At 41.0% G+C, this 15,240-nt stretch overlaps 1 protein-coding gene and 1 long non-coding RNA gene across 8 annotated transcripts in view; one reads left to right on the top strand and one right to left on the bottom strand.

The window, feature by feature from the left end:
* Positions 1–15,240, top strand: part of Dock2 (dedicator of cytokinesis 2) — a 417,576-nt gene that overhangs the window by 24,395 nt on the left and 377,941 nt on the right. For all 5 annotated transcript variants that reach the window (XR_010055204.1, NM_001419946.1, XM_039087140.2 and 2 more), the window contains exon 2: positions 4,700–4,783. Coding sequence is in view for 4 of the 5 variants with exons in the window: in NM_001419946.1 (NP_001406875.1) it covers positions 4,700–4,783 (84 nt within the window). In the remaining variant the exon portion in view is untranslated. The remainder of the gene's footprint in view (positions 1–4,699; positions 4,784–15,240) is intronic.
* The window catches only part of LOC120095065 (uncharacterized), a 33,084-nt gene that overhangs the window by 13,728 nt on the left and 4,116 nt on the right, over positions 1–15,240 (bottom strand). For all 3 annotated transcript variants that reach the window (XR_010055313.1, XR_010055312.1, XR_005490114.2), the window contains exons 2-3: positions 14,386–14,423; positions 3,037–3,152 (exon numbers count right to left, since the gene is read on the bottom strand). This is a non-coding gene — a long non-coding RNA (uncharacterized LOC120095065). The remainder of the gene's footprint in view (positions 1–3,036; positions 3,153–14,385; positions 14,424–15,240) is intronic.

Raw genomic sequence — 15,240 nt, 5'->3', positions numbered from 1 at the left:
TTGCTTCCGCTCTGGGTTCATGAAAGACACGCACGCACACATAGCCTTATTTTTAATATTCCTTAAGCAGCTCAACAGCTGGGCGACTCCCTAACTCCACGTGGCTAACCCAATGCCCCTCCAATATTCCTTCCTGAGTTAATACATGCTAAATCTGTGTTTCATTTTTGCTGTCCCGGACCCCGCTGGGCAGCCCTCCTGGGGCCGCTTTCCCCCTGTATGGACACGTCTCTCCCTCCAGCACCTTTCCTGAGGTCTGTCTCCCACGCCCATACCATGGCAGAATCCCCTTTTCCTCCCCCTCTTCCTTTTTCCTCAGTTCCTTCCTGGGAATCCTAAAAGTCCCGCCTCTGTCTCCCTGCCCAACCATTGACAGCCCGTAACTTTATTGGAGAGTCAAAAAACAACTGGGGGCAGGCTTCCTTTAGTCCTAAGTGCAGCAGGATTTTGGGTAAACACAATTAGCTTGAGAACACAAGTTGCTGCATTAATTACTTTAATTTTTACATGTATAAATATTTCACTTGGATGCCACATGCGAAAAGTGCCTAGAGGCCAGAAGAAGGTGTCAGATCTCACTGGGATTAGGGTTACAGATGGTTGAGTTGTCGTGGGGTAGCTGGGAGTCAAACTGGAGTTCTCTGGAAGATCAGTCAGTGTTTTGAACGCTGAGCTGTCTCTCCAGCCTCTAAAGCTGTATTGTTAGTGGTTATTGGTTAATTTGGTCTTTACAACTAATCACATTTATTTATTTATTTTTTTAGTCGGAGTTAAAATTAACTGTTCTCATAAAATATATGATGCTATGTTCCTTCCCGGCCTTATATCACCCTTTCTGCGACACCACAATCATCTTTATGTTCTGTTTGCTATCATAGATATTTTTATTATTTTTATTTTATATATTTATAACATTTCATCATTATTTTAGACATTTATCTCAGTCATTAATTCATTGAGACTATGATTATTAGCTATATTTTATACTATATGTATATTATATCAGATGCATAATATATTATATATTATATTATTAGACTGTGATATTCACTATGGTTTCAGTTTTCTTAATTAGTTTTTGTTCATTTCTTAATTTTCTCTTCCTTTTTGAAGGAAAATCTTATGAGCTATAGAATGCTCCATTTCTAGTTTTTTTTTTCCTTTTCATGGTTTCTAAAGGAGACCCCATGTCATTGTCTCATTAAAGCCCTTTGTATGGTTGTTTAACATTCTTCATCTTTATTTATAATAATTGGATTTAACCATGTCTCAGGTGTGCACGGCTGTGAGTTTAGCTACTTTCATTTCACTGCGTCTCCTGCTATGGAGACTTGAGTCTTTCATTGCAGTTGAATGGATCTGACTATTATTTTCTTCAAATTGTTTCTGCCCATTTTTCTCATTCCTCTCACTCTGGGGCTCCCATTATGGGAATATGGGTGCATTTGGCAGTATGCAGATCTCTGATCTATTCATTTTTGTTTGCCGTTTTGTCCCTGTGCATCTTGGTCTGGCTTGATCTCAGCTGTCCTATTTTCAAGGTCACCTATTTTCTCTTCCACATTCTCAATTCTGCCCTTAAAGTTGTTGGTAAGTTTTTTTTTTTTGTTGTTTGTTTGTCTTTTGTTTTTCTTTTTCATATTTACTATTGTTGCCTCTGTTCAGAGTTTCTATTTGATTCTGTTGTATACTTACTTTGAGGTAAGTTCTCACTGTGAAACCACGCTGGCCTCCCTCAAAACCCATGATCCTCCTGCTTCAGCCTCCGAGTACTGGGACTGTAGCTGCATACTGCCACACCCAGCTCCATTTTTTTTTTTTTTATGATTTCTATGTCATCAGTGATATTCTTTACTTTGGAGTCATCATTCTCATTTCCTTTGCTTTCTGTCCTAGTTTCCTTTAGTTCTTTAAATACATGTAAGACAGTTGATGTAACCCCTCATCTCCTAAGTCCAGCATTTGTCCTTTCTCTTGCCCAATTTTCTCCTAATTTATCCCTCCCCATGAGCTGGCTGTACTTCCTTCTTAACATACTCATACTTTTGAATCGGAAAGTAGATACTTCAAATATTATCAGGATGTAATAGCTGTGGTAGACACTCTCCGTGTTGACCTGCGGATATTGCTTGACATGGTGGTAATATTTAGATGGTTAGGAACTTTATAGAAATATGTCTGTTTATTTGTTGCGTGTAGGTAGTCACTGGAGACTCTAAGTGCCGGAGTCGAAAGAAAGGGAATGAGTCTGGTCTTTGCAGCTGGCTCTGTGTGCTGGCCTGCCTTCAGGGCTTACCCAGGCCCCTGCAGCTCTGCTCAGCCCGACTTCCTGCCTGCAAGGCTCTTCAGATTCTGTCAGAGCTGAGAATTCAGCCATTCCTTACATCTCCTCCCCTCCCCCTCCCCCCTCCCCCACCAGCCCCATTACCTCCCCTCCCCCCTCCCAAATATGCCTAACATTCATGCACAGCATTTTAAATTCCTTGGTGTAGGGGAGTGTCTTTCCAAATCACTATTCTTGGAAGTATTTCAGCCCTAATCCTGAATTCCCAGGGTTTGGGAAAGATATTTTGTTTTGTTCTTGACTGTGGGTGGGGGGTGGGGTGGGGGAGTGGTAGTGGCTTTTTTTTTTTTTTTTTTTTAATGATTTTGAGATTGGCCACTGTAGAGTTGCTTCTGTGAGTGAGCGTTCTGAGCTACAGAGGTGACAGCAAGCAGGGAACACACACACACACACACACACACACACACACACACACACACACACACACACACACACACACACAACTTTACTACTGAGCTCAACATCCAAACCTTAGGATTCAGGATACATTCCTGAATACTAAGGACTCATCCATGAATCCTACAACCTTTAGGAAGCAGCATGACTGAAGCCTGAGGGTTTGCTTTGGGTGACTCTAGATTGGTTGTAGTGGCGTAGGAAACAGATAAGATGTTCTGTATTACTTCCTCCTGGTGTGACGCAATGCCTGATCTAACAGTTTGAGAGGAGGAGAAGGGTTTATTTTGGCTCACGGTTTCAAACGAATCTCTGGCCGTCATTGAATGGAAGGCATGGCAGAGTGGCTCTGTCTCGAGGTGGGAGCTTCTGGTGGTGACTTGTCATGTCTGGATGGACCAGGAAGCAACGTCTGGAATTAGAGAAGAGTGTCATCAAAGGCCCATCCCTAGCCATCTGTTTCCACCATCCAGGCCCAACATCCATGAAGGCTGACAACCTTCATAGTGGTGTCACAGTCTAGCTTTCTAACTGGGCTTTCTAACCGTAAACCCATGAAGGGCAGTTCAGATTCAATCTGTCATACTTGTTAGACAAAGATGACCAGGTGGAGTCATGGAGCACCCTTCATGTTGGGATTTTGTTGCTGAGATGGCGTAGACAGGGAACACGAGGCATCCCAGTTTGGTGGGTTAGAGTATGGAAAGTGGGTGAATTTCCTGGCATTTCTTGTTGTTGGGGCCTAGGTAAAATATTAAGGCCTCGATGGAATGTTAGAGCCTAGGTAAAATGTTAGGGCCTGGTAACTGTTACCTGGCTAGCCTGCCAGTACAAGGCAACTTTCTCATATGTTTCTGCTGTTACTAGGAACATTTCTGATGCCAAGACTGATTACATGTTCTCTTATGTTCTGTGTCCTTGGAAACCAATCAAGACAGAAGTCAGTAGAACTTCTTTATAGTTACCCACAATAAGCTTGGACCAAAACCAATCACCCAGCAGCACTTTCTGCACTTATATATAAGCTTTTATGGTATAAGCTGTCCCTGGGATGGGCCCTAATAGAAGAGAGATACCTACTCAAATGTAAGAAACTATTTGGAATAAGACTTCCATTTTGAGTAGTGGTCAAGTAAAGTTTAAGTTCCCAAGATCTCCTTAGGAACTGACATCCTACTTGGTAGAAGGAAACATGTACATGTGTAATTGATATCCTCCTTGGCAAGTTAAGGGCTGAATGTTGGATAAGTCCCATCCTGGTAGACAGGTTAAGACGGAATGTTAGACAAGGCAAGTCCCCTGCCACAATTGTATATACCAACCAATGGAAAAATGTGCAACAAAAACATGTTTCTAAGGAAATCCCCTATCACTAAATCCTGATTGGTGAGATAACTTGGCACAGATCTTTGTGTATTTTGGGCTTAAAAACCCTGCAGGATTTTAACTTGGGGTCATGGTTCATTTCTCAAATCTGCACCATGGCCCTGGCCAACCAGTCTTGGGACATATGCTCAATAAACCATCCCTGTCTGACTGAGATCGGTGTTAGTGTGGTTTGTGAGGCAGTTCCTGGATCCCAACATCATCTTGATGACTTTGGCCAGAATGTCTTCATTTCTATTGCTGGGTTCACAGCCCCTTCCTCATATGACTTGCTGTGAGCCGAGAAGGGAAAGATGCACACCTCATGCCTGGAGTACATCAAAAGGCTAAATGTGTGCATGGTACAAATAGCCTCTTGGCCATCCAGGCTACAGTGCAGGACCTGTGCTGGAAGAGGTTTTTTAAGTGGCTCTGTATCAAGGACTGAAGTAGGCATCTGGCTTCTGCACTGGCCTTCTGTAGCCCATCTGGGTTTCATGCATGTGAGAGAGACTCAAAGCAGAGGCAGCAGTACGAGAGAATGATCACGGTACCTAGAGGTCTCCCTGACTGTGTCCATGTTCTATTTCACAGCCATCTACAACTTCCAAGGCAGCGGAGCCCAGCACCTCACTCTACAGATTGGCGATGTGGTTCGAATACAGGAGACCTGTGGAGGTGAGTCGGTATTGCGTAGGCACCCCTCAGATGTTGGACCCCTCAGATGTAAGAACCCAAGGCACTTACAGTGCTCTCTCTAAACACACACTTGAGTGACCTGTTTGAGCGCATCTTGCTAATTGAGGACAGTCAGCCCTCTGTTCCCATGGGATCTACATTCCTGGGGGCGTTCAACTAACTAAAGACAGACAATAATACATCAGCAATATGTATATTTAGCTTCTGTCATTACTCCATAAGCAATGCAACACCGTTGTTCTTTTTTATTACTTTATTTACATTTCAAATGTTGTCCCCCTTCTCAGTCTCCCCTCTTCAACCCGCATCCCATCCCCCCTCGCCTTTGCCTCTGAGAGGGTGCTCCCTCACCCACCCACCCACTCCTGCCTCACTCCTCTAGCATCCCTCTTCACTGGTGCAACAAGCCTCCACAGGACCAAGGGCCTCCCCTCCCATTGATGCCAGATAAGGCTATCCTCTGCTACATCTGTAGTGAAAGCCATGGACACACCCGTGTATACTCTTTGGTTGGTGGTTCAGTCTCTGGGAGTTCTGGGATGGTCCAATTAGTTGATATTGTTGTTCTTCCTATGGGGTTGCATATCCCTTCAGAGCCTTCAGCCTTTCCCTCACTCTTCCATTGGGGTCCCTGGGCTCAGTCCAACGGTTGGCTATGTGTATCTGCATCTGTCTTAGGTGCTGGTAGAGTCTCTCAGAGGACAGCCATGTCTCTGCAAGTATGTCTTGACATCAGAAAGAGTGTTGGGATTTGGGGTCTGTGGATGGGATGAATCCCAAGGAGGGGTGGTCTCTGGATGGCCTTTCCTTCAGTCTCTGATCCATTTTTTTTGACCCTGTGTTTCCTTTAGACAGGAACAATTCTGGTTTAAAAATTTTGAGATGGGTCAGTGGCCCCTTCCCTTAACTGGAGGCCATGCCTCTCTACTGAAGGTGGTTTCTTCAGGTTCTGTCTCCCCTCTGTTGGGTATTTCAGCTAATATAATCCCCATTGGGTCCTCAGAGCCTCCCTGGCATCTGGGACTTTCTAGTGGCTCCCCCTGTTCTCTGCCTTCCAATGCTACATATTTCTTCTCCTGGACCTCTGGACTTCTCTCCTGCCTTTTCCCATACCTGAACCTGTACCCTTCCTTTCCCCCCCTCTTCCCCTCTCCCACTGAGGATCCTTCTTCCCACTACCTCCCATGATTATTTTATTCCACCTTTTAAGTGGGACTGAAGCATCCACACTTTGTTTTTCCTTCCTGTTAAGCTTCATATGGTCTCTGAGTTGTAGTGTAGGTATTCTGAACTTAATATCCACTTATCAGTGAGTACATACCATATGTGTCCTTTTGGTCTGGGTTACCTCACTTAGGATGATATTTTCTACTTCCATCCATTTGCCTGAAAAATTCATGGACTCGTCATTTTTAACAGCTGAATAGTACTCCATTGTGTAAATGTACCACATTTTCTGTGTCCATTCTTCCATTGAGGGTCATCTGGGTTGTTTCCAGCTTCTGGCTATTTAAATAAGGCTGCTATGAACATAATAGAGCACATGCCCTTGTTATAGGTTGGAGCATCTTTTAGTATTTGCACAGTAATGGTATAGCTGAGTCTTTAGGTAGAACTATTTCCAATTTTTTGAGGAACCATCAGATTGATTTCCAAAATGATTGTACCAGCTTGAAATCCCACCAACCAGGAGGAGTGCTCCTCTTTCTCCACACCCTTGCCAACATCCGCTGTTTTATCTTCGATACTCTGATTGGTGTGAGGTGGAATCTCAGGGTTGTTTTGATTTGCATTTCCCTGATGACTAAAGATATTGAACACTTCTTTAGGTGCTTTTTGGCCATTCAAGATTCCTCAGTTGAGAATTCTCTGTTTAGCTCTGTAACCCATTTTTAAAATGGATTATTAGGTTTTTTGGTGGTTAGCTTCTTGAGTTCTTTATATATTTTTGGATATTAGCCCTCTATCAGATGTGGGGTTGGTGAAGATTTTTTTTCCTAATCTGTGGGTTGCCAATTCGTCCTATTGACTATTTATTTTGCCTTACAGAAGCTTTTCAGTTTCATGAGGTCCCATTTATCAATTGTTGATCTTAGAGCATGAGCCATCGGAAATCTGTCTAGGAAATTTTCCCCTGTGCCAATGAGTTCAAGGCTCTTTCCCACTTTCTCTTCTAGCCTATTCAGTGGATTTGGTTTTATGTTGATGCCCTTGATCCACTTGGACTTGAGCTTTATGTAAGGTGATAAATATGGATCTATTTTCATTTTTCTACATACAGACTGCCTATTGGGCCAGCACCATTTATTGAAAATACTTTCTTTTTTCCATTGTATGTTTTTGACTTGTTGAAGGTCAAGTGTCTATAAGTGTGTGAGCTTATTTCTGGGTCTTCAATTCTATTCCATTGGTTGACCTGTCTGTCTCTGTACCAATACCATGTGATCTTTTTTTTTTAAATCATTATTGCTCTGTAATACAGCTTGAGGTCAGGGATGGTGATTCCCCCAGAAGTTCTTTTATCATTAAGAATTATTTTCGCTATCCTGGTTTTTTGTTTTTCCGTAAGACATTGAGAATTGCTCTTTTCATGTCTGTGAAGAAATGTGTTAGAATCTTGATGGGCATTGTGTTGAATCTATAAATTGCTTTTGGTAGGATGGCCATTTTTACTATGTTAATCCTACCAATCCATGAGCATGGGAAATCTTTCCATCTTCTGAGGTCTTCTTCAATTTCTTTTTACAGGGATTTGAAGTTCTTATTATACAGATATTTCACTTGCTTCATAAGAGTTACACCAAGATATTTTATACTATTTGTGACTATTTGAAGGGTGTTGTTTCCCTAATTTCTTCCTCAGCTTGTTTATCATTTGTATAAAAGAAGGCTACTGATTTCTTTGAGTTAATTCTATACATCCAGCCACTTTGCTGAATTTGTTTATCAGCTGTAGAAGTTCTCTGGTAGATTTTTTTGGGGGTCTCTTATACTATCATATCACCTGCAAATAGTGATACCTTGACTTCTTCTTTTCCAATTTGTATCCCCTTGATCTCCTTTTGTTGTCTTATTGCTCTAGCTAGAACTTTGAGTACTATATTGAATAGATACCGAGAGAGTGGCCAGTCTTGTCTTGTCCCTGAGTTTAGTGGGATTACTTCAAGTATCTCTCCATTTGATTTGACTTTCGGCTGATATTTTGCTGTGTATTGCTTTTATTATGTTTAGGTAAGGGCCTTGAATTCCTGATCTCTCTAATACTTTTAACATGAAGGGGTATTATATTTTGTCAAATGCCTTTTCAGCATCTAATGAGATGAACATGTGATTTTTTTGAGTTTGTTTATATAGTGGATTACATTAATGGATTCTCGTATATTGAACCATCCCTGCATCCCTGAGATCGTCTACTTGATTGTGGTGAATGATGGTTTTAATGTGTTCTTGGATTCATTTTGCAAGAACTTTATTGAGTAATTTTACATCTATATTCATTAGTAAAATTGGTCTGAAGTGTTTTCTTTCTTTTTTGAGTCTTTGTGTGGTTTAGGTATCAGAGTAACTATGGCTTCATAGAATGAATTAGGTAGTATTTGTTCTGTTTCTATTGTATGGAATAGTTTGAGGAATGTTAGTGTTAGCTCTTCTTTGAAGGTCTGGTAGAATTCTGGACCTAGGCTTTTTTTTGTTGTTGTTGTTGGGAGGTTTTTAATGATGTCTTCTATTCCTTAGGTGATATGGGACTGTTTGCTGTCTTATTGTTCTAGCTAGCACTTCCAGTACTATACTGAATAGATATGGGGAGAGTGGGCATCCTTGTCTTGTCCTCAATCTTAGTGGGATTGCTTCAAGTAACTTTCCACTTAATTTGATATTGGCTGTTGGTTTGCAGTAAATGGATTTAACACACACACACACACACACACACACACACACACACACACACACAATTTCACTACAAAAGACTATACTTCTTCTCAACACCTCATGGTACATTATCCAACATTGACCGTATAATAGATTACAAAACATGAGGGGGTGTTGTATTTTGTCAAATGCATTTTCTGCATATAAGGAGATGATTATGTGATTTTTCTTTGAGTTTGTTTATATGGTAGATTACATTAATGGATTTTCATATTTGAACCAACCTCGCATCCCTGGGATGAAGCCTACTTGATCATGGTGAATGATGGTTTTGATGTGTTCTCAGACTTGGTTTGCAAGAATTTTATTGAGTATTTTTGCATAGATATTAATAAGCAAGATTGGTCTGAAGTTCTATTTTTTGGCAGGGTCCTTGTGTGTTTTAGGGATCAGAGTAATTGTGGTTTCATAGAATGAATTAGGTAGTGTTCCTTTGGTTTTTTTTTTTTTTTTTTTTTTTTTACTATGGAATAGTTTGAGGAATATTGGTATTAAGTCTTCTTTGAAGGTCTGGTAAAATTCTGAACTAAATCTATCTGGCCCTGGGTTTTTTTTTTTTTTTTTTTTTTTGGTTGGGGTTAATGACTTCTATTTTCTTATGGGATACGAGCCTGTTTCGAAAGTTTACCTGCTCTTGGTTTAACTTTGGTGTGTGGTTTCTGTCTAGAAAACTATCCATTTCATCAAGATTTCCTAGTTTTGTTGAATATAGGCTTGTAGTAGGATCTGATGATTTTTTTTTGAATTTCCTTTGCTTCTGTTGTTATGTCTCCCTTTTCATTTCTGATTTTGTTAATTCGGATACTGGCTGCTTCTGGGCCCTTTAATTAGTTTGGCTAGAGGTTTATCATCTCATTGATTCGCTCAAAGAATCAGCTTTTGGCTTTGCTGACTCTTTGTATTGTTCTCTTTGTTTCTATTTGGTTGTGGTCAGCCCTAAGTTTGTCTATTTCCTGCCATCTACTCCTCTTGGGTGAGTTTGCTTCTTTCTGTTCTAGAGCTTTCAGGTGTTTCGTTAAGTTGCTAGTGTAAGATCTCTCCAGTTTCTTTACCAGTGCACTTACTGCTATGAATTTTCCTCTTAGCACTGCTTTCATTGTGTCCCATAAGTTTGGGTATGATGTGTCAACATTTTCATTAAATTCCAGGAAGTCCTCAATTTCTTCCCTGACCAAATTATCATTGAGTAGAGAGTTTCGACATGTATGTGAGTTTTCTCTTGCTTTTGATGTTATTGAAGACCAGCTTTAGGTCATGGTGGGCTGACAGATGCATGGAATTATCTCAATCTTCTTGTATTGGTTGTTTTGTGACCAATTATATGGTCAGTTTTGGAGAAGGTACCATGAGGTGCTGAAAAGGTGTATTCTTTTGTTTTAGGGTGAAATGTTCAGCTATTTGTTGAATCCATTTGGTTCATAACCTCTATTAGTTTCACTGTGTCTCTGTTTAGTTTCTGTTTCAATGACCTGTCCATTGTTGAGAGTGGTGTGTTAAAGTCTCCTACTATTATTGTGTGAGGATCAGTGTGTGTTTTGAGCTTTACTAAAGCTTTTTTATGAATGTGAGTCCCCTTGCATTTGGGGTGTAGATGTTCAGAATTGAGAGATTTCATCTGGTGGATGTTTCCTTTATGAAGTGTCCTTCCCATCTCGTTTGATAACTTTGGCTGAAAGTTTATTTTATTTGATGTTAGAATGGCAATTCCCACTTATTTCTTGGAACCATTTGCTTGGAAAACTTTCTAGTTTTTCCTCTGAGGAAGTGTCTGTCTTTGTCAATGAGGTGTGTTTCCTGAATGAGCAAAATGCTGGATCCTGTTTGTATGTCCAGTCTGTTAGCTTATGTCTTATTAGGTAATTGAGTCCACTGATTTTGAGAGGTATTAAAGACATATGATTGTTACTTCCTGTTATGTTTGTTGTTGGAGGTGGAGGTGTGTGTGTGTGTGTGTGTGTGTGTGTGTGTGTGTTTGTGTGTGTGTGTGTGATTCTCTGCTGTATGATGATTACTTTCTTGGTTCTTTTTTTTTTTTCCATTTGGTGTAGATATTCTCCTTGTGTTGGAGTTTTCTTTCTAGAATCCTCTGTAGGGCTGGATTAGTAGTTATATATTGTTTAAAATTTGGTTTTATCATGGAATATTTTGGTTTTTTCTTCAAAAGATTGAAAGTTTTGCTGGGTATAGTATTCTGGACTGGCATTTGTGTTCTCTTAGGGTCTGCATGAACTCTGTTCAGGATCTTTTAGCTTTTAGATTATCTGTTGAGAAATCTTATGTAAATTCTGATAAGTCTGCCTTTATATGTTACTTGCTGTATGATGATTCATTTCTTATTTTTTTCCAATTTGGTGTAGATATTCTCCTTGTGTTGGAGTTTACTTTCTAGAATCTTTTTCCCTAATAGCTTTTAATAATCTTTCTATGTTTTGTGCATTTAATGTTTTGATTATTATGTGATGGAAGAATTTTCTTTTCTGATCCAATGTATTTGGCGTTCTATGGGCTTCTTGTACTTTTATGGCCATCTTTTCTTTTAGGATGGGAAAGTTTTCTTCTACGATTTTGTTGAAAATGTTTTCTGGCCCTTTGAGCTGGGAGTCTTCACTCTTTTCTATTTCTATTATTCTTAGGTTTGGTCTTTTCATTGTGTCCTGGATTTCCTGGATGTTTGGGCTAGGAGTTTTTTTTTATGCTTTGATTTTCTTTGACTCTTATATCAGTACCTTCTGTGGTATCTTCTATGACTGAGATTCTCTCTTCCGTCTCTTGTATTCTGTTGGAATGCTTGCATGTGTAGCTCCTGACCTCTTTTCTAGGTTTTTCATTTCCAGGGTTGCCTCTATTTGTGATTTCTTTATTGTATCTACTTGCATTTTTAGGTCTTAGACTGATTTGTTCAATTCCTTCACCTGCTTGATTGTGTTTTCCCATATTTTGTTTTTTTGGGAGGGGGGTGTTATTAGTTTCCTCTTTAAGGGCCTCTACCTATTTAACTATGTTTTCCTGTATTTCTTTAAGTGAGTTATTTAAATCCTCCTTAAATGTCTCTATTACCTCCATGAGATTGGATTTTTAGGTCAGCATTGTACTTTTCAGGTGTATTGAAGTATCCATGGCTTGCTTTGATGGGAGAGCTGGGTTCTTATGGTGTCAAAATATATTGGTTTCTGTTGCTTATGATCTTGCACTTGCCTCTCACAATCTGGTTGTCTCTGGTGTTAGCTGGCTTGGGTGTCTCTGTGTGGAGCCTGCCTCTTGTATCCTTGTGTAACAGCAGATCTCTTGGGTGATCTATGGCCCTAGCTGTAGCGGATCTCCTGGAAGCCCTGCAGACTGTTGCCCCAGCTACAGCCAATATCCTGCAGACTACACAGTATTAAGCGAGAAGGGAAACAGGATGATCTACCCCCAAGCAGGTACAGACAGGAAGGGAGAAGGTGTTTGGGCTTTGAAGGTAGGAGTCCTGTGTCCACTGGGCACCGGGGCAGGGGGGCGTGTAGGTCCCACCTGAAGTGATTATTTGGGCAGCTATCCTACCTGTTGTCCTGACTGCAGCAGATCTCCTGGAAGCCTTGTGGACTGTACAATGTTGAGAAGCCAATCTGTCCTCAAGTAGGAGCAGACCAGAAGGGCAACACTATTATTATTTACATGACATTGCCACATGTCAGGAATTTGAAGTGCATAGAAATGATTTAAAATATGTGAGGCTTTCCATGTGGTCTATATAGATACGACACCATTTTATATAAGAGGCTTGAGCATCTGTGAGCTTTGGTGTCTGCAGGCAATCCTGGAGCCAATCTCTCCAGTATTCTGAGGAATGACTGTAATTAGAGTTTACTGAACAAAAAAGTGCTTTATTATTTTAGGAATGTTAGTTTAATAACGAAGGCCTAACCAGCTGATTTGATGGTTGCTATGCTCTGCCTTTGCCACAGTCAGGGGACCATGGGGCTCTGGGCCTGTGGATCTTTCTAGATGTAGTTTTTTTTATTAATCTGTACACTATTGTAAAGAAAAATAAGCATCATCAAGATTCAGGAGGGTGCTATAAATTATCCTCCTGACTCCAAGAACGAAGCTGTGCGGCACAGTCGGGTTATATAAACGCAGTTCCCAGTGGAGCAGGGGCTCAAGCTGGGATGTATGCTGGGTAAAGTGGCTGCCTTTTCCTCTCACAAAGCCACCCGGTCATGAAACCAAGTGTATATTGATGGTGATAGTGGTGGTGAGAGGGGGGCTTCTTAACATTTTCTCAAAGACTAATAGCCTTAAACTCATGAGACAGGCAACTGAAAATTAACATCATCTATGTTCCACTTGATATTATGGGCAGATCTAGTGTATAATGACTTAATGAATTTGTTAATGTGCAAGTGATGATCAGCAGACTCTACCATCCTGCATAGCCAAGCAGAACTCCCAGAGTTTTCTCCTGCCAAGCTAGCCTGTGACTCCTCCTATAAAGGACACAGAGTATGCTTCCTGTGACTAAGGAGGAAGAGGAGATTGGCCTGAGAATGCAGGCCCTGTTCTAGTCCTCAGAGAACCCATCAGACGAGGCCCTAGAAAGTGGTACAGGGAGGTAGGAGTCAGATGTGCTTGTGGGGTAGGCATTTGTTGGGACACAGCAGCCAAGAACCTTCTTGTCCTTTCCACAGATCAGACACTGCTCATCATCCCAGAGAGCACAGAGACCTACTTCATTCTCACAGCAGCTCACTGGATAGTTTGTTGCTCAGTAAGTTACAGGAGGCTTCCCAAGCAGTGGAGCCCTAGCTCTCTCCAGATTTGTGCAGAGGTGTTTGTGCCTGTATGAAACACACACACACACACACACACACACACACACACACACACACACACACACACAGAGGCATGGCACAGGCCACAGGCAAAGGCATACGCACATGCACACACACACACACACACACACACAAAAACATGACATTCATACAAACACCTATAACTTCCTAACAAAGACACCCACATGAATGAATACACAGCTATTCATAAACAGAGCCCCCACATGAACACACACAAATTTGTATACAAGTATGCATACCTACAAACAGATGCAGACCAAGAGAAAACGAGAATGAAAGCCATTTCTTTGAGGAGGGTAATTTAGTATTTCATATTTCAAAGCAACTTTTAAAGGAGTCCCTACAGAGGAACGAGACCTGTTGGAATGTGTTGTGTGCTTTGGAGGTATTCTTTTCTGGGTTGCATCTTATGGTGCACTGTTCAGTACCCAGGGTGGCTAAGAAGTGCCCCAGCCTTGGCCTTTGAAGCTTTTTGAAGACAGAGAGGATGAGCTTAGTTCAGGGAGTGGGTGGAGTGAGGGAACGTCTTCCTATATAGAGCCAGGCCTGTTATTCTAAATTTACCACCCCTTCCCAGGTACAGCCCTGTGTTTTACATGTCTAATTCTAGCCGTGGCAGAAAACTTTTTTTTACTTATCATCTTCTCATCAGTTTTATTTATTTATTGTAACATATCTACTTACAACAGGAAAAATATTTCTAAACGCTCCTAAGAGGTTAATAATGCTTGACTTTTGAGTGGTTAGAATCTGAGTGATGATCATTTTGAACTTCGTGTGTTCCATTGTTTTTGTTCTATTGTTCTATTGGTTCCTCACCTGAGGAGTTATGATCACACAGCTCCCGGGCTTGTTATCTGATAAAAAAGGGGAGAACAGAGAAACAGTGTTGTACCATGTTTGACTCAAGAACATCTTTTTGTGTTCCTTCCCCTCAGCCAGTAGAGCTTGGAGGAGACCAGTATGTGTTCATACCCGTGCACTATGACCCCTGGTCACTTGGCAGCTGGATCTTTAGTGTCTAGAATGGATGAGATTAGCCCCCTCTTTGCTCCACATTATGTTTTAAGTAGGATTTGTCTGCTTTGAAGTCACATGAGGGTCCACTCTTTGAGTGTTATGCTGACCGCATTATGAGGGAGGAAACTTAACTGTGATACAATCAGGTAATGCCTTTGGCAAGCAAAGTCATTAGGGTGGAGGCTCCATGAATGAATTCTGGAAGCTTTATGGAGAGTGAAAGACGACACAGATATAGAGGAATTTAGAGGCTGATATGTTCCAAGGGGACCCTCTCCAGAGACTGCAATGTATTTTGGGACCTTGAGTTTCTAGAATCATGAGCTGTAAATAGCTGTGCACTAAGTACTCTAAGCATGAATGGTGCAAACACGATTCTGATTGGGGGCTTTAGATAAGAGTGGGTTTTGGTATAAAGATAACATGTTATGGTACAAACTCATATACTTCAGAAAGGCTGACATCTCTCCAACTATTTAGTGACACTCAAATATTCCAGTCTCATGTCCAGTATGATGTGCACCTCCCTCCCTTTCCCCAGTTTAAATAATGGTAGCATAGAGTATCCTCTTTCTTTCTATCTATCATCTTTCTATCATCTGGTATTACAAAGCAATGTGATATAGCATTGCTTTCTACAGAGTATCCCACCAC

This window comes from Rattus norvegicus, chromosome 10 (genome assembly GCF_036323735.1).
Source record: "Rattus norvegicus strain BN/NHsdMcwi chromosome 10, GRCr8, whole genome shotgun sequence".
Lineage (NCBI taxonomy): Eukaryota > Metazoa > Chordata > Mammalia > Rodentia > Muridae > Rattus > Rattus norvegicus.
Note: the sequence above shows the minus strand (reverse complement) of the source record. Positions and strands in the feature narration are given on the sequence as shown.